This window comes from Dendrobates tinctorius, unplaced genomic scaffold (assembly GCF_039654945.1).
Source record: "Dendrobates tinctorius isolate UK_male_01 unplaced genomic scaffold, ASM3965494v1 ptg000071l, whole genome shotgun sequence".
Lineage (NCBI taxonomy): Eukaryota > Metazoa > Chordata > Amphibia > Anura > Dendrobatidae > Dendrobates > Dendrobates tinctorius.
Genome location: NW_027361739.1, coordinates 12,133,068 through 12,152,609, shown reverse-complemented (window position 1 = coordinate 12,152,609; position 19,542 = coordinate 12,133,068). Strand labels below are relative to the sequence as shown.

Genomic DNA, 19,542 nt, shown 5'->3' with positions numbered 1-19,542 from the left:
ATGGTTTTATCTGCCTGCTGTTGGTATCTTGATGCCACAATAAAGGATTATTTTGCATGAGACGGAATGTGCCTATCCACTTTCTTCTCTATGGTTTTATCTATGGAGCATCTTCTTGGACCACCATTTAACCCTAGGCTTATACGCGAGTCAATAAGTTTTCCCAGTTTTTTGGGGCAAAATTAGGGGGGGGTCGGCTTATACACAAGTATTCTCATTCTCATCTGTTGGCATTACAGACTTGGCTCTTTGTTGCATTTCCTTGTATCTAACAGACGGGACATTCAGTGTCTCTCACTCACACACCACCTCCTCATCTCACCCTTTATGTGTCGGTGTCCACCAAGGTTCGGTTGTAGGATGGGGAGCTATGCTTAAAGGGCACATGCATGCGCTCCCTCCCTCTTAAAGGGACCACCCACATCAACCTAAGGTATTCCCAACCTATAGCTGGGCAATACCTTCTATTTAAGGCTTCTCCTCCAATATGGAGGTGCCTGAGCTACGTTGTTAGTTTGCCTTGCATGCTTGCTAGTTGTCAGGTTCCCCAGGTCCACCCATCTGCTTGTCTACCCTGAACCCGTCTGCTCTTACCTGTCTGTGCCCATCTGCTCGTACCTGTCTGCACTCTTCTGTCCATCAGCTAGTCCAGATCGCACCTGCCAGTGCCCAATTGTCTAACACCCGGTCCAGCCCACACCAGCCAGTACTTTACTGCTCCTCAGCCGATTCCATCTGCACCCGTGACACCAGAGTCCCTACAGTGTCTGCCTGCATTTTTCATCCATCCTTTGGGCCGTAGCAGCTTACCCGCTGTGGGGGGTCAGCTGCCACATTCTGTAGGTCAGCCATGACTAGCACCTGATGCCACCTCTTTGTACCTCCTTGGGTCACAGTTTTTCGCCTGCTGCCACTTGTCCGAGTAGGGATTTGGTAGGCCACCTAGTTACACCCCTTCCAAGCTTTCAGAGGGATGCGGAACAGTGATTCCACCACCTTGCCCGTTACAGTCTCCATTTTCTGGGTTGGCTGTAGTTGAAGAGGTGTCGGTCCCCGCTATACTAATTCTACTTTATTGCAATTGATGCCACTTTGTTGGTGTCTGCCACTAATTTTTGTAAATGTGTAGACTCCTGGTTGGGTCTCCTTCATGCATGTTGCCTGTAGCAGTAGGCCTCCACAACCGTCAGGGATCCACTTTCTTGGAGTCAACTACCTGTGGTACTATCCTAAGATTTTTCTGACAATAGTAGTCTACGAAATTTATATGATATTTTAGTATGAAAGCAGGTTGAGCTGTTGCATGTGGTATCAGGGTTCCCAGGACAGGAGGCATACACCGATCCGTCACCCACCTCGTCTTACTCTGAAGTTTAATTGAAAGCTATAAATGCTGTCCCAGAACCCAATATCTTATGCCTGGCTGATTGCTGCAGTGCCATGCTACAATTAATACTGTGGGGGAATTGAGGCCACTTTCCTGGTGTGTGCACCTCTTTTGATGTGTTTTGGCAGCATTTGGGGTCGTTATAAGGTGTTGTACATGCATTTGTTTTTGGCTCCCATTGAGCTGAATGGTGTTCAGTTATGTTTGGAGAATATTCGATGAATTAATTGACGAATATTGCAAATTCGGCAATCGTAATCCGAACTGAACTTTGAAATATTCGCTCTTCTCTAGTAAAGATCATAAAAATTAGCACTACATAAAAAAAAAAAATCATATCTCTGGAACCATATTGTGAATTTAAAAAAAAAAACACTGAGAGAAACAGCAGGAATAAAATAAAAGTAAACAGGCTGCTTTTGACCTGATGAAAGGACCTCTTTAAATTCCCCATAAACATTAGAGAGACCAAACTAAGCATTCCTGTAGTGCTCAGCCAAGCGTTCTTGTGTTCTCTGAGTTACGAGTCCATTGGCAGCAACCAATCACCCCAAGAAACAAAATAATCAAGTTAAATCCTTCTCTCCCCCAACATCATCTGTTGGGGGAGAGTCAGGAAGTCTCCATTCACATTTGATGGTTGGTCAATCCTGGCAAAATTGTCTGGTTAGGCCTTTTGGGAATTTGAAAACATTTTTTCTACATCCAATCCGTTCATTGAGTGTTTGATCTGGTATGGCAGATATGGTACATTGATAACACCCTCATTATTTGGGGGGCCAATGTGTCTGTCATACCAGATTTCATAAATTGTATTAATTCCAATAGTTAAAATATTCGTTTCACATATAGATATGATTTTGAAAATATATTCTTTTTGGACCTGGAATTAAATGGTATGGTGGACCAAATTATTTTCACCAAAACTCACTACAAACCTTTAAGTGGAAATGCTATTTTAAACGCAAATAGCAGTCACCCTAAACATACCATCAAATTTGTCCCTGTGGGTGAATTCATTAGAATAAAGCGAAATTACAGCACTAGTACCGATAAAGCAGAATTTGACCTGGTAGCTTATAAATTGAAACGTCGCAAATATCCCAAATGGTCATTAAACTGGACACACAGAATTGTCAGAAGAATCGGAATGATCTAATCACGCCATCAGAAAAAGCATATCAGACAGACATCATCTCTGAAAGAATAAAAAAAAAATTTTGTTTGATTCCAATACAGTCCCCAATTTGGAGATATTAGAAGAATTATCATTACATTTCTTCCCATTTTATATGAAGATGACAGCATAGCAAAAATTTTATGGTCGGGGGTTAATGTGGTAGTCAGAAGATGGAAACAAAATTTCACCCAGTATGTTCCACTCTGGAAGTAGTAATAATAATAAAAAAAAAACTGGTTAAATTGTACTGGTTTTTTATAAATGTGGTACAAATAATTGTAAAACCTGCAAACATGCGTTTTTTACTAAGACATACAACAATTATGATAATTGTGCATGCTTTAATATCAAACTGCAATTCTATGCATATAGTATATAAAATAGATTGTACTGCATGCAGTTTGTCCTATATTGGATGTACTTCACGAAAGCTTAAAATGCCTATTTCTGAACATCTGTATGATATATCTAGTATAAACAGTTCAAATCGCATCGTCTCAACAGTATCAAAACATTTTATCAGTGCCACACTCGCAGCACATCATTTTTTCAGGTACGTGGTATTGAACATGTCAGTAAGCCTCTACGAGGTGGATATGTCAGACAGCGTCTCCTCACATGTGAGGCATTTTAGATCTATAATTTAAACACAAGGTTTCCTACTGGTCTTAACAAATGTAACAAACTAATGTTTCATTATTAATGTCAAATGCATTTCTTATGTGTTTTCCTTTTTTTACTTATTCTTCATTTTTTGGTGATTTTAATTGCATTTATAGTTTGCAATTTGTTCTGTGCACGTTGAGGACCTTTTGATTTGTCATGGACATGTATTTGACAGCCGCACACATACAGGGATTGCCTAACAAACAGCATGCAGCCATAGCGACTGGAGCATATTTTTTCGAGCATACTTAATTAGGACCCAAGCGTGCTCGGATATCACCTTATCTGAGCACGTGCACTCATCATCAATGCTTAATGAAAGGCAGTCCACCTGTGTTCAATCTAAGAGGCACATGGTCTGTCAGCATGTACTGTTAAAACAGTGGCATCAATCCTGCACATGACCCCTTCCTCCCCACTGCAGACACGCTGTTGTGATAACTTACGTATTCGCACTCCCCTGGCATCTCTCTCCTCCCAGGGCCAGGGCATGACAAGAAGGTCTCCTGGGAGAATGCTTAGAGCGCGTGCACTCCCTGCTTCTTAAAGGAGCCGCTTGCGCACTTCCGAAAATGTCCCCAGCCAATAGCTGGGAGACAATAAGTATTTAATTTAAGACACCTTCCACAAAGGGTACCTATACCCAAACCCGCTCTGCCTGTGCCTAGTCCTGATACTAACCTGCATAAACCAGCACCTGTGAACCTGCACCTGTGTTCCCGTATCTATGGCAGTCCCGTGTTCCTGTCCTTATCCTGCTTCTGTCTGATCCCACATGTGTCCAACAACCGCATATATCTTGCGAACCAGTGCCTGGCCAGTCCTGCTTCTCTGTCTCCTTGGCAGTCATCTGCCTTGGCTTCGGAGTCCATTCTGGAGTAGCACCTGGCGTCCACCTGGGTTCAAGTCTAACTACACCATCAGGGACCCTAGTGAAGGACCAGGTGTTTGCTTAGTTATGCCCTGCCAGGCTCTCCCCAGGATATCAGCACAGCAGTTCCACAACCACGTGCATAACATATACACACCTTTTCTGAAAGGCCACAGAGGCTGCAACACCCTTAAGCAAAGGCACCACTAACTAAACAACACCAAGAAGAATAAGTAGATCTTCAAACAAGACAGGGACAAAGTTGTTGTGAAGCACCATCAAATCCATCATCATCAAAAATAAAGAACATGGTACCACAACAAACTTGCCAAGAGAGGCGCCCACCAAAACTTTCAGTCCAAGCAAGGAGGGCAATAATCAGAGAGGCAGCACAAATACAAAATGTAACTCTGAAGGAGCTGCAGAGTTCCTAAGCAGAGACTGAGTTGTCAGAAAAAAAGCCTTTATTTACAGACAAAAATTTGTAAGGCTCGTTTCGAGTTTGCCAAAAAGACATGTGGGAAACGCCACAAATGTATGGAGAAAAGTGCTGTGGTCAGATGAGACCAAAATTGAACTTTTTAGCCACCAAGGTTAAAGCTATGTCTTGCACCAAACCAACACAGCTCATCACCCTAAGAACACTATCTTGTTTTCTGGCAGGAGGGACTTGGAAAATGGTCAGAATCAAGGAAAAGATGGATGGTCCAAAATACAGGGATATTCTTGAGCAAAACCTGTTTCAGTCTATCAGTGATTTGTAACTGGGAAGGAGGTCCACCTTCCAACAAGACAATGAACCAAAGCATGCTGCTAAAGTAACAGTCAAGTGGATAAAGGGGAAACATGTAAATGTTTTGGAGTGGCCTAGTCAAAGCCCAGACCTTAATCCAATTGAGAATCTGTGGTCAGACTTGAAGACTGCAATTCACTAGAGAAAACCATTAGCTATGATCAAGCACTAAAATGTTTGGATGCTATTTACTCAAACACAGCAATTCCTAATGCTCGAGTGCACATTTCATGTAACGAGTATAATGAAAGTCAATTTGAAATCCAAGCATTTTTTCGGCAAACTCTACAAGAAGGTCTGGGGTAACCTATAGTATGGGCGTCACTAATAGACTGTAAGCCAGACATTGTGCGTTACCTGTGTGTGACCAGCGCCCTTTACAAGCTGCTTTTGTGCAATTTAATACTAAGCAATCACTCCCTCCATGAATTGGTAGGTTGTGAGTGGTTGTCTTATCAGTATTTTGCACCTGTGTTTCCACCATCTTTACTACATGGGTTTGCTGCATCCTGAGAGTGAATTAGTTATGAGACCTGGGCAGGTAAACACTGCTTCTTGGCTGTATTAACACCCTGTATTAGACATAAAAGAGGGCCACATACATATTATGTTCTAATTCTCATGTATTGGTACTTCTAGACTAGACAAAAATTACAAATCCATACACTCCTTCCTGAAGGCACCAACATCAGTGCCTCATTCAAATATTGTTAAATCACTTATAAAGGCTCTGCATACAGTTTATTGTCTGCCAAAAATTACAAACAGGGTCATCCATACACACTTGAATGCATCAAATATAGTATCTAATTCAAATATTGTGAACAAAGTGTAGTTGTGGTACTCCTACGCTTATAAAGGCTCTGCACACAGTACAAAGCCAGTAACAATTTATAAGGAGGGTCATCCATGCCTCCTTGAAGGCAACAACTTTAGTGCCTCATAAAAAATTAGCAAAGTATAGTTGATGTACTACTACACTCATAAAGGCTTTGCATAAAATTCAAAGCCAAGAAAAAATTGTAAGGAGGGTCATCCATACAACCTTGAAAGCAACAACTGGATGACTTTTTTCAAATGTTGAACATTAGAAACACTTTATGTGCTGCTGTCATCTGGTGGTGTGGAAAAGTGGGGACTATGCCAGGCCTTGTTCATTTTTATCAGCGTGAACCTGTCAGCATTCTCTGTTGACAGGCGAAAGCGCCTGTCTGTTATGATCCCCCCGGCGGCACTAAAAAGTCACTCAGGCAAGAAGCTAGTAGCTGAGCAGCACATCACCTCCAAAGCATAGAGGGACAGCTCATGCCATGTGTTCATATTTGAGACCCAATAGCTGAAGGTTGCAGAGGAATTAGGAGGTATACTGGCCTGGTGTTGTTTGACCATCTTTAAAAACTTTTTCCTCCTTGTCAAAAATAACTGGTCATCAGACCTTGGATGCTGGGATTGTCTCATGAAATAGGCCCAGGCCATTGACAGTGTACCTCTGCCTCTGCTGTGTGTCTCCATAGCCTCTCCTCCTTGGTTGGGCAAGGAAGATTTGTCTGATGGTATTTTTTTTAACATATTTTCCACAATGGCCTTCTGGTATAGCACCATTTTTGAAGACATCTCCGCCTCAGGAAGGAAAGATGCAAAGTTCTCATCGTAGCATGGGTCTTGAAGGGTGAACAGCCAGTACTCTTTTTTGGCCAAAATAAATATAACACAAATGATTTGCAAAGAGGAATGGACCAAAATTCCTCCTGACGTGTGCACAAACTTCATAATCAACTACAAAAAACATCTGACTGCTGTGCTTGCCAGCAAGGGTTTTGCCACCAAGTATTAAGTCTTGTTTGCCAGAGGGATCAAATAGTTATTTCTCAATGCAAAATGCAAATAACTTTATATAATTTATACATTGTAATTTTTTGGATTTTATTTTTAATATTCTATCTCTCAATGTTAAAATTAACCTACCCTTAAAATTATAGACCATTCATGTCTTTGTCAGTGGGCAAACTTACAAAGTCAGCAAAGGATCAAATACTTATTTCCCACACTGTATGCCAAGCTCCCTGTGTAAGGAGGAGGCAGGTCCCCTCAGTTGCACCCTCTCCTCTGTGTGGTCAACCTGTGCACCTTATATAAATGTATTATGTATGTGCAATATTTGTAATGCCTTGTATTGCATTGTGGATGTTCCCCTTTAAGGGCTGTGTATAGTTAGGGACAGTGAACAGTTAATTTGGGGGATTCAGCTTAAAGGCAGATGGAAACTGCTATCCCCAGTCAGTTGGCCGGACACGTTGGCCCAGGGCAGACGTATAATATTGACGGGGCATTGCCAGACTCCCGGAGATCTGTTGCCCCGGATTCATGAACTCTAGGATTAAAGGAACCCAACATGGGCCCCAAGACTCTGGAAGGGCCGCCCGCTGAAGGGGCTTTAAAGCACCCAGATCCGAGCAAGTGGATTACTGTGAATCTTCGGCTGCTGCAGCTGCTGTGGGTGCGACTGCGGAAAGTGTTAGGGAGAAAGCAGGAAGCCAGTGTTGTACTCTTTTCTTTCTATCCCATCCCTGTTTCATTAAAAAGTTATTCCCTGTTGGACAACAGTTGCTTTCTTGGACTTTAATACACCTGGACAACCGTGGCCGGAAAGAGAAAAAGGTAAAGAGTGGGAAAAGCTGTGTCGCTCCCGTCTATTTATGTACGGGGGTACTCGCTGACCATTGGCTCAGTGAACTCTGTCTGTGGACTGTGTCTTTAAGTAACTCAGCCATAACTACCCTCCTCCCCGGTCGCCCTTGTTACACCTACAGCCAACACTTCCCTGTCTCCATCATGATGACAACTCTGCTCTCCCTCCTTCTCCTCAGTCTATCCACATAAAAGAGATATGATGAAGGTTGTGTGGGTACTAGCCTCTGTTACACTAGCAATCAGCACCTTTTCATCATTCTCCTCAGTATTTACTTACTCTTTGTTACCCAATCTGAGCTGAGCAGATAAGATGAGGCTGGGTAGTGTCTCCTTGTCTCATGTCTTCCTCCATCTCCACCTGGTCCGCATGCATAACTTCATGTTTGATTGTGAACAGCGACTGTTTAAGTAGGCACAGAAGCAGGATGATTGTGCTGACTATGTTGTCATCGCTACTCACCATCTTTGGGGAGTCATCAGTCTTGGAAAATCCACACAAATATCAAACATCAATGCCCACTGTTATGCGCGGAGGCTGACCAGAATACCAATGGGCATGTTGGATCTAGCAATCGGCAACTGGTCTCTGCTCCTCACCAAGCCTTGCTAGCATGTGCAGTGTGGAGTTCCAGCACGTTGTCGGTAAGCTGGGTATGCTTTCAGAAACTGCTGAACTACCAAGTTGAACATGTGTCCCAAGCATGGTACGTGTGTGAGCTTGCCAAACTTCACAGTTGCACCAGGTTGCGTTCATTATCAAACATGACCATGTCTGTTTGGAGGCTTAGCGGCAAGAGCCACAGATCTGTCTGTTCTGTTATTCCTTTAAGTAACTCTGCTGCAGTGTGCAGTTTGCCTCCTAGACAAATTAGCTTCAGCAGAGCCTGTTACCGCTTCACTGAGTCACTGCTGCAGGGTTCCTAGCTAATGTGGATATGCTCTGAGATAAAACATTAGAGATGGAGTATGATGAGGAACAGGAGGGGGTGCAGGAGCTGATGTAGGAGGTGGAGGAAACCCTGATAGAAGTAGAGCTAGAAATCCTCAGTGTCGGGAGCACATGTGCTGTGCCAGGGTGTGACTCAGCCCCAGGCTCCACAATGTCCACCCAGTGGTGTGCCATCGGGGACATGTAGTGTCCATATCCACAAGTGATTGTCCATGTGGTGGTCACTAAGTGGACAATCCCAGTAAGTACGTTGGTAAGGGCATGGGTGATGTTCCTGGACATGTGCTGGTACAAGGCGGGGACACCACACCGGGAGAATAGTGTCGACTGGGGACTGAGTACTGAGGGGTGGCTGCCACCATGAGTTGATGGAAATCCTCCATGTCAAAAAGCAAGCAGCCTGGAAATGTGCCTGTTTAGCTTTTGGGCCTGTGGGTGGGTGGCTGGAAACATTCTCTTTCATTCCAAGATCTGGGGTAAGGACAGTTGAACTCTGCACTGAGACAATGATTTGGAAGTGCCTAATGATGGTGCATCAGAATGTGCAAGGACAGGAGCAAGGTGGGAGGCATCTGCGCCAGTGTCATAGACAGGGGATTGAGAAGCATCTAGGACAGGGTAAAAGGCAGTGGTGTCAGGCCCCTGCTGATCTTGGCATGACAAAGGCTACAAATGACCTTTTTTTCCTCAGAATTCTCTTTAAAAAAGTCCCAGACTTGGGAACACCTAACTTTTTGACTTATAAATTAACAAGAGTTGGTGCTCTGGGAAGAGTTCCCTGCTTGTTTTAGTGCTGCTGGTCTTCTTGGACCATGCAGGGTGAGAGGCTACAATCAAGAAATTATGTTGTAAAGAGCTCCTCGGAGTGTCCTTGGGTGGGATCACTAGTCTCCTGGGATTCAACAATGTGGGAGGAAGAGGTTTTGGGTGAGGATTAAGTGATCGAGACTCTTGGCTGGTGAGACTGGACCGTGTGGAAGACTCGGTGGTGCTGCCAAACATGCTGGCAAAATTATCTACTATCCAACTGACCACCTGTTCGCACTGGTGTGGCTTCAGAATTGGTGCTCCCTGCCTCCATGCAAAGTGGAAAAGGAACCTATGGGTTGTGGATGGGAGTGTTTCTTGTGCTCCAGCAGCAGATATAGTCACATCTGCCTCATGTCCTCTGCGTGCACCATCATCACTTCCATTTCCCCATCCCTTACCACACACCTTACAGATTTTCTAATTGCCAGGTGTCTTGAAACCAAGTTTATTTTTAACAAGAAAAAAAATTGGTCACCAGCAGCAGTCGAAGCATTGTTTGGACTTTAATACCACCATATTGTAACACAAAGCATGTAAAAGTGTATGGATGACAAATGTAATCCAGAAAATTTTTGAACGCTTTTTGGAGTGTAATATATCACTGAAATGTAACAGAAAGCAAGTAATGCTCAATTGTTGGGTAATTTAATCCAGAAATATTTTTATATGCTTTTGTAGAGTCTTATATAACACCAAAATGTCACAGAAAGCACCTAATACTGTATGGATAATTAATTGAATCCAGAAGAAAAAGTAAATGCATTTTTGAGTTTTATATATTATCAAAATGTAACAGAAAGCACTAAATACACTATGGATGACTAATTGAATCCGGAAAAAAAATTTCAATGCTTTTTGCGAGTGTTATATACCACCAAAATGTAACAGAAAGCATGTAATACTCTATGGGTGAGTAATTTAATTCAGAAAAAATTTACAACACTTTTTTTAGTGTTATATGCCACCAAAATGTAACAAAAAGCAGGTAATACTCTATGGATCACTATTTGAATCCATAAAAAGTTTTCAACGCTTTTTGTATTGCTATATACAGGGCCGCCATCAGGGCCTTACTTCCCTGACTGCTGTATGGGGCCCAGTCAGCAGAAGGGGCCAGCATTGGGCCCCGTCTCTTCTGCTGATCGAACCCCAGCGGCAGGTTTTTGCCGGTTCAGGTACACTCTATTGCCGTGTGGGCCCGGGCCCGCATGGCAATAGGTAAAGCCGCCAGCCAATCGGAGGCTGTCAGCTGACGTCAGCACGCACGTCGCCGGCATCTGACGTCATTTGCCGGTGAGTGCGCACTTTCAGCCTGGAGGGAAGATCGCTTACTGTAGGAGGACGGCAAGGTAAGAAGAAAGGGTTTTTTTTATTTTTTTATTTTTATTGAAAGCGGCAAGCCGGCAGGATGGAGACAAGTGTCCATCCAGCGGGGGGCAGAATAAAGATGGGGCAGAATGGAGACAGGGGGCAGGATGAAAGATTTGGGGGTATGATTGGAGACACAAGGGGCAGAATGGAGACACAGGGGGTAGGATGAAAGATATGGGGGCATGATTGGAGACACGGGGCATAATTGGAGACACGGGAGCAGAATGAAAGATATAGGGGCAGGATTGGAGACATGGTGGCAGGATGAAAGATATGGGGGCAGGATTGGAGACATGGTGGCAGGATGAAAGATATGGGAGCAGGATTGGAGACATGGTGGCAGGATGAAAAATATGGGGGCAGGATTGGAGACATGGTGGCAGGATGAAAGATATAGGGGCAGGATTGGAGACATGGTGGCAGGATGAAAGATATGGGGACAGGATTAGAGACACAGGGGGCAGGATTGGAGACACAGGGGGCATGATTGGAGACACAGGGGGCATGATTGGAGACACAGGGGGCATGATTGGAGACACAGGGGGCATGATTGGAGACATGGTGCGGGATTGAGACAGATGGGGCAGGAATATGGGGCAGGATGGAGACAGATCGGGCAGGATGGTGACAGATGGTGCATTTTCATGGGACAGATGGGGCAGGATGGGGAGATCATATGGGGCAGAATGGATACTCATGATGGTAGGATAGGCGAACATATGGCTGGAGCCAGGAATGAGACACACGGGGGCCAGGATGGGGGATATTATTACCATAGGGGATATTATTACTGCAGTGATGTATTTATTTTATTTTTTGAGTATACTGTTTTAAATGGGGAGGCAGTCCTTTTACTGTGCAGAGTGATACTGTGTTGCCTTTTTTTTTTCTTCATTTGGTGTAGTGTAGAAGTTGGGAAAAAAAATAAGTAATGTGTTCTGCAAGTGGTGCTCTAGATAACTGTGCTATTTCCTGCAGAGACGAGCCCTGGCTGGAAGAAGTGACATCGATCTGTGCTGGATGGAGATGAAAGACTTCATCTAGAGGCGTCACTGGTGAGTCAGTGTGTTACCTATATACTGATACTATATACTGTATACTATATACAGCAGTCCTGTGTACAATGTCACCAGTGATCACTGTATTACCTTTACACTGACACTGCATACTAAGTACAGATCTTCTGTGTATAATGGCACATATGGTGATATTAGTTCAATTCAAAGAAAGCCCAAATGAACGGCACCAAGGCTCTAATCCACCAGCAACAAGTCAAGGATCAATCTCAGGCACACAGTGTATAAAACACTGCTGGGAATAACGGTGCTCAGCATCAGAAAAAACATGCTAAATTTGTAACAGAAGGAAAAAGATGCGGCACTCACCCAGATTTGCAGTGCTGTGTTTCTTTATTCAACCATTAAAGGTCTCAGTACCGTGTAACGGCTGTTATCACGGCCACAGTGAAGCTGTGTGTCACTCTGTAAGAATAAGTCGAGGACATGTTCCGTTCTTACAGACCTACACTTTAGGGAGATTCCTATTCTGCCCAATTCTATATACACCTTGTAGTTTGTCATACACTAGCCAATTTCTGCCTGTGACATAGCGGTGTGATATTCACTGGGCCTCACACAATCCAACAGTGTCCACAAGTGTGTTCAGAAATTCTACATCTCCCCTGTCCTATAGTGACATTATTCACACCTGCGACATAGCAGTGTGATATTAACTGGGCCTCACACAACAGTGTCCACAAGTATGTTCAGAAATTCTACATCTTCCCTGTCCTATAGTGACATTTTTCACACCTGCGACATTGAGCCTGTGACATAGCGGTGTGATATTAACTGGGCCTCACACAACAGTGTCCACAAGTGTGTTCAGAAATTCTACATCTCCCCTGTCCTATAGTGACATTTTTCACACCTGCGACATTGAGCCTGTGACATAGTGGTGTGATATTAACTGGGCCTCACACAACAGTGTCCACAAGTGTGTTCAGAAATTCTACATTTCCCCTGTCCTATAGTGACATTTTTCACACCTGCGACATTGAGCCTGTGACATAGCAGTGTGATATTAACTGGGCCTCACACAATCCAACAGTGTCCACAAGTGTGTTCAGAGTATGAGATACAATGGCTAGCACACAATAGGTACGGGGGTATGGTGCTAGTGAAGGAGGCTCATGAGTCCCACATAAATGTCTATTAGAATCACTGCACATATACACTTAAGGAGTATTTGCTTATTAGTGAAATTTATTGAAAACAAGTGCTCTTATAGTGATTGCGACAGAATGACGTTTCGGTCATTCAAGACCTTGATCACATAAGTCGCTGAAAAAAAACGGAGATATATACAATCAGGTGTTGTTGTTACATATATTACATATTTACATTATATTTACAACATAATATATATGTCTAGTATATCCATGTCTGACATCTGGTGATACTCATAGGAGGAATGCCAAGACTATGGTAAATGTGAAAGTATTAACATATAAGTACTGAGAGAGAGATTGGAGGGCACAGATAATTGCATCATTATACAAAGTCAATAGACATGTGTGGAAAAAATATAGAAGCATAAAATAAGAGGACATGTATACCCTTGAACAATGTAGTGGTTCATGAAGGATGTGGTCCTTATGATCAAAATAGGGACAGCGAGTATGCCTGGATAGAGGGATTTGTATGTTTAAATTAGAATGAATGGTTACTTATAATGCCTGGTGATAACATTTTTTTCCTGAATATAAGTGACTAATAGCATGGTTGTTTTTAAAACCCTGTGGTGTCATAGAACCGTCTAGAGAAATCTAGTATCATCCCCATTGGTGAAAATGGTATAGTGATAAGGTTATAAATATTTACCCGTAGTAGTTCTGAACTAAGGGCTGTCCTGAATTAGGTAATGGTCACTTATGCCTTTAGGTTAGTCAGGGTCAGAGCGGTCGCTCTATGTGGCTGTGGAGGTAAGTTGCATAAACATTAGCCTGTGTAAATAAGTGGAAAAAATGTACTTAACTTAATTGACTGGGTCATCATGGTTCACTCACGGTGGTGGCGAGACGGTGGAGTGTGTTAACACTCAGTTGTAGCAAGGAGGAGTGACTAGGAGCGATGTTCATAGCTCCTTTTAAACATGTTTTGTCCATGTGACAGGAAATGACAATTGCTGGTCTCAGGACAGGATGTGACATCACCGCACATGCTCAGATGAAGTGTGAGGCTCATGGTGGCGGCCATGTTTTTGGTTGAAAAAGTCATGTGATCGCAACGGGTCACATGACTATGTGATGATAAAAAACTTATTTTATCATAGTATAGTCTTAATAACAATGTTGTTAAGGGGATAATGGTTAATTAGGAATGTAACACCAAAGTGTTACAAGGTAAAATCGTCCGATTGTGGGATTTGTTATACATTTAAGGTTGAATGTAACACTCAAAGCCATGATGTTAGACTGTGATTCAAATAGTGTGGGACAATGGTTCAACAACATTGAATCAGTGTTGTGGTCAATATAAGCTAAAATACATTATGTATCGGCCATAAAGATGTTATTGGGTATGAATGCTAGTATGCCGAAGGTCTGATGATATATATGATATATGTTGAGTACAGTGTATATGATGATAGACATTATGATCATAATACATCAGAAAACAAGTGGGAGTCCAAACTTAAGGTTAAAGGAAAGCAATCAAAGAAAGGGAAAGGAAACTTATGGCCAAAATACTAATGGTATGTTTAATCTTACCAGAGGGTTATGTCGTGCCCTGTTATTTGTATACATTAGGTGACCTAGGAAAGAATGTCAATTGTTAGTTATGCCACTCTATTTCACGATTAAGACCCCTAGGAGCAAGGGTGTCGAGTGTGTATATCCAATAAGTTTCACGCTCTTTCAAGAGTTTGATGTGGTTACCCCCTCTTCTGGGTCTATGTACTTTTTCTAACACTTGGAAGCGTAATTGTGAGATGTTATGTCTGGCTTCTTTGAAATGGGCCGGTAGGGGTAGCCAGGTGTATTCACATCTGATTGCAGATATATGGCTAGAGATCCTCCTCCTAATTGCCTGGGTTGTTTCCCCTACATATAACAGTCCACAAGGGCACTTGATCACGTAAACAACAAAGTTGGAATCACAAGTGTAAAAGTCCTTTATGGGGTAGGATTTGCCTGTCCGGGGATGTGTGACTACATTGCCTCTGGTGACATTTGAACATGACATACAGCTAAGACAGGGATAAGTACCTGTCCTCCTTTGACCAGTGAGGGTAAGCGAATGGATGGTTTCCTTAGTCCCTATGTCCGCTCGTACCAGTCTGTCCCGTATGTTTGGGGGTCTACGCAGACACATCAAGGGGGGGTTTTTGAATGACTCAACCCTGGGGTATGATCTTGTCAATAGTGGCCAGTGTTTGCGGATCAAATTATGTACCCTTAGTATGGAGGGATGGTGGTAATGGACAAAGGGAAGCCTCACAGGTTTTGTCATGTCACTGGGCAATGTAATATCAGTGCGGGCTCTATGTAGTTCATCAGTGAGTAATTTTTTCGGGTAATTTCGGCTGGCAAATTTATTGGACATTTCGATTAAACGTGTGTCTCTAATTGTGGGGTCGGAGACAATTCTATTGACTCTCTTAAATTGTGATCTTGGCAAGCTCTTTTTAGTTGCTTGTGGGTGACAGCTGTCATATAGGAGGAGACTATTGACATCTGTAGGCTTTGAAAAAATGTCTGTAGTTAAATATCCCCAGTCATCTTTTATTACTCTTGTGTCCAGAAAGCTGATGTTATTGGCGTCATGGGATAGTGTGAATTTGAGTTCAGGTCTAATCTGATTGATGGAGTTAAAGAAGTCAAGGAGGCCGTCCTGGGGGCCGTGCCATATGCAGAAGATATCATCGATATATCTTAACCATACGAGAGCCTGTTGCTGAAAGGTGGGATTGGGGTATATATGGTCTCTCTCAAACCTATCCATATAAAGATTTGCGTATGCGGGGGCTACGTTCGAGCCCATCTCAGTACCCCACATCTGTACATAAAAGTCATCTTCAAAGAGAAAGTAATTTTCACATAGTACCAGGTTTAGCAGATCAATACATAGGTTTCTTTGTTTGGTATCAGTGTTAGCCTCCTGGAGGGTAAGGGAAACTACCTCTATACCTTTGTCATGTTCAATGGAGGTGTATAAGCTGTTAACATCCAATGTACACAAGATACTATTAGGTGGAATGGGTCCCAGATCCTTCAATTTTTTTAAGAAAGAAGCTAGTGTCGTGGACTTAAGACCGAGTCAGTGGAGGCCACAATAGGGCGTCCTGGTGGATTATGGAGGTCCTTGTGGATTTTGGGAAGTATGTATATGACGGGGGTGATTGGATGTATGTTGGATAGGAAGGTTTTGGTCTTGGTATCAATCGTCCCATTTCTTATGTATTCGTTTGTGATGTTGTCTATTTTCCTAAGTATGGAAAATGTGGGGTCAATCTGGACTCGTTTATAGGTCAAGGTGTCGGTCAGCTGTCTCCTAATCTCCTGGATGTACTGAGTTTTATTCATAACCACGATTGCTCCACCCTTCTCCGCTGGTTTAATAATGATATTTTTGTTATTCTAAAGTGAGGTAATTGCCTGTTTATGAAGTGGTGATAAATTATGGCGGACAGGGAGTAAGCCAATACGATGGTCATGGATAATCTCCTTGATATCTCTATCAACCAGATTGATGAATGCTTCAGCTACATGATGAGTTTTAGGTGGGATGAAGGTGCTAGGATTCCTCAAGCCCAAGTTGTTTATAGTCAATTGATTAGTAATCCTCTGGTTAGCTGTAAGGTTAAGTCTGTGGTCCCCAGTTGAAGGGTTCCCTTCGAAGTGTACTTTGAGTCTGATGTTACGATAGAATGTTTGGAGATCCTTCTCAAGTTGGAAGGAATCCCATTTAGGAGTGGGGCAGAAAGATAACCCTTTGTTTAAGACTTCTAGTTCTAGTGGTGAAAGAGAGTAGTCAGAGATATTGATGACTATCTTTGGACTCCTACCTGTGAGTGCAGAAGCATCCGTTCTGGATCTCTTCCCCCTCCTGGTCCTCCGGCTGGACGTGGTGATGGTGGGTCTAAAAAAACAGCTGGTCTGGGAATAGGATATCCGCCAGTGTCGCTGCCGGATCCTGGAGTAGAACCGCCCGAAGGAGTCGAACCTCCAGAAGGGGGGTTCCCCCTTGGAGGTCTGTTTGGTCTTGGTCATGGTGGACGTCTTGGTGCTGGTTCGTCCCATCTGTATATTCTGTTTGTTAAGTAGTCCTCAGTATCTCATTGGAATTTACTTCTTTTACGTTCTTCAATGGTTTTACGATGCATAGCTAGGGTTTTTCGATCTTGGTCTTACCGAATTAACTTCACTTAAGTAGTATAACAAATCCCACAATCTTTACCTTGTAACACTTTGGTGTTACATTCCTAATTAACCATTATCCCCTTAACAACATTGCTATTAAGACTATACTATGATAAAATAAGTTTTTTATCATCACATAGTCATGTGACCCGTTGCGATCACATGCCTTTTTCAACCAAAAACATGGCCGCCACCATGAGCCTCACACTTCATCTGAGCATGTGCGGTGATGTCACATCCTGTCCTGAGACCAGCAATTGTCATTTCCTGTCACATGGACAAAACATGTTTAAAAGGAGCTATGAACATCGCTCCTAGTCACTCCTCCTTGCTACAACTGAGTGTTAACACACTCCACCGTCTCGCCACCACCGTGAGTGAACCATGATGACCCAGTCAATTAATTTAAGTACATTTTTTCCACTTATTTACACAAGCTAATGTTTATGCAACTTACCTCCACAGCCACATAGAGCGACCGCTCTGACCCTGGCTAACCTAAAGGCATAAGTGACCATTACCTAATTCAGGACAGCCCTTAGTTCAGAACTACTACGGGTAAATATTTATAACCTTATCACTATACCATTTTCACCAATGGGGATGATACTAGATTTCTCTAGATGGTTCTATGACACCACAGGGTTTTAAAAACAACCATGCTATTAGTCACTTATATTCAGGAAAAAAATGTTATCACCAGGCATTATAAGTAACCATTCATTCTAATTTAAACATACAAATCCCTCTATCCAGGCATACTCGCTGTCCCTATTTTGATCATAAGGACCACATCCTTCATGAACCACTACATTGTTCAAGGGTATACATGTCCTCTTATTTTATGCTTCAATATTTTTTCCACACATGTCTATTGACTTTGTATAATGATGCAATTATCTGTGCCCCCCAATCTCTCTCTCAGTACTTATATGTTAATACTTTCACATTTACCATAGTCTTGGCATTCCTCCTATGAGCATCACCAGATGTCAGACATGGATATACTAGACATATATATTATGTTGTAAATATAATGTAAATATGTAATATATGTAACAACAACACCTGATTGTATATATCTCCGATTTTTTTTCAGCGACTTATGTGATCAAGGTCTTGAATGACCGAAACGTCATTCTGTCGCAATCACTATAAGAGCACTTGTTTTCCATAAATTTCAGTAATAAGCAAATACTCCTTAAGTGTATGTGTGCAGTGATTCTAATAGACACAAGTGTGTTCAGAAATTCGACGTCTCCCCTGTCCTATATACACCTTGTACCTTGTTTTACATTACTATATAGTTTGTGGGATTTTGTGTACATTTTTACCAAAAATGAGGAAGGCTGGTGGAAGAGGCCGTGGAATTGGGCGGGGGTTGCCAGCTGGTAATGATGGTGTTGGTGGTGGATCTGATGGTAGTGGCAAAAGCAAAATAGGACCGAATGCAGGAGGTGTTGAGCCTGCGTCATCGTCTGGCTCCACAAGGCCTCGAAGGCTTAGTTTGCTAGGAGTTGGCAAACCGCTTTTAAAGCCAGAGCATCAGGAAAAAGTTTTGGCTTACATTGCTGATTCAGCCTCCAGCTCTATCGCCTCCTCTTCTGAAGTTGTAAAAAATAAAAGCACTGAGTCGTCATTGGAGGGTCATGTTCATGAACCACACCTTTCCTTGTGTCCTTCACCCCAACCAAGATTGAAGGATGACGCAGGCCATACAACTGATTACTCCATGGAGCTGTTTTCACATACCATGCCTGGGTTATCAAGTGAAATGGTGAATTAACCAGGCCAAGATGAATCTGACATGGAGTGCACTGATGCACAGCCACTGATAGATGATTCTGCTGGTACATTCAGTCAGAGCACTACATTGTCCTCGCAGTGTAATGAGCCAGATTTTGACCCTGATGAGACTCAGGTGCCCCTTCCCGCATACTATACCACCATACACGGTGACACAGAGGAAGGTGCACATGACATTGAAGAGGAGGTGATGGATGACCCAGTTGTTGACCCAGATTGGCATCCATTGGGGGAAGAGGGTGCTGCTTCCAATAGCTCAGATGAGGAGGAGGAGCATCCACAGCAGACATCAACATCGCAACAGCTGTTATCTGGCAGGCCCGGAGCACTCCAAAGACAGGTTCCAAAAATCAAAAGAGTTGCTGGACAGCTTGTCCAGACGGTCAAAATAGCACAGCGTGCTAGGCCGCAAAATGTCTTCCAAAGTAGGAAGAGTGCAGTGTGGCACTTTTTTGAACAAAATCCTCATGATCAGGCCAAGGTTATCTGTAAGAAGTGCGCAAAGACCTTTAGCCGAGGGAAAAATCTGAAAAATTTGAATACCAGTTGCATGCTTAGACATTTAACCAGCATGCACTTGCAAGCGTGGACACA

At 42.9% G+C, this 19,542-nt stretch overlaps 1 protein-coding gene across 1 annotated transcript in view; it reads right to left on the bottom strand.

Annotated features, from left to right (window-relative positions):
* The window catches only part of LOC141096106 (uncharacterized), a 102,668-nt gene that overhangs the window by 42,170 nt on the left and 40,956 nt on the right, over positions 1 to 19,542 (bottom strand). The window contains 1 exon segment of the mRNA XM_073582520.1: positions 7,876 to 8,069. Coding sequence (XP_073438621.1) covers positions 7,876 to 8,069 — 194 coding nt within the window.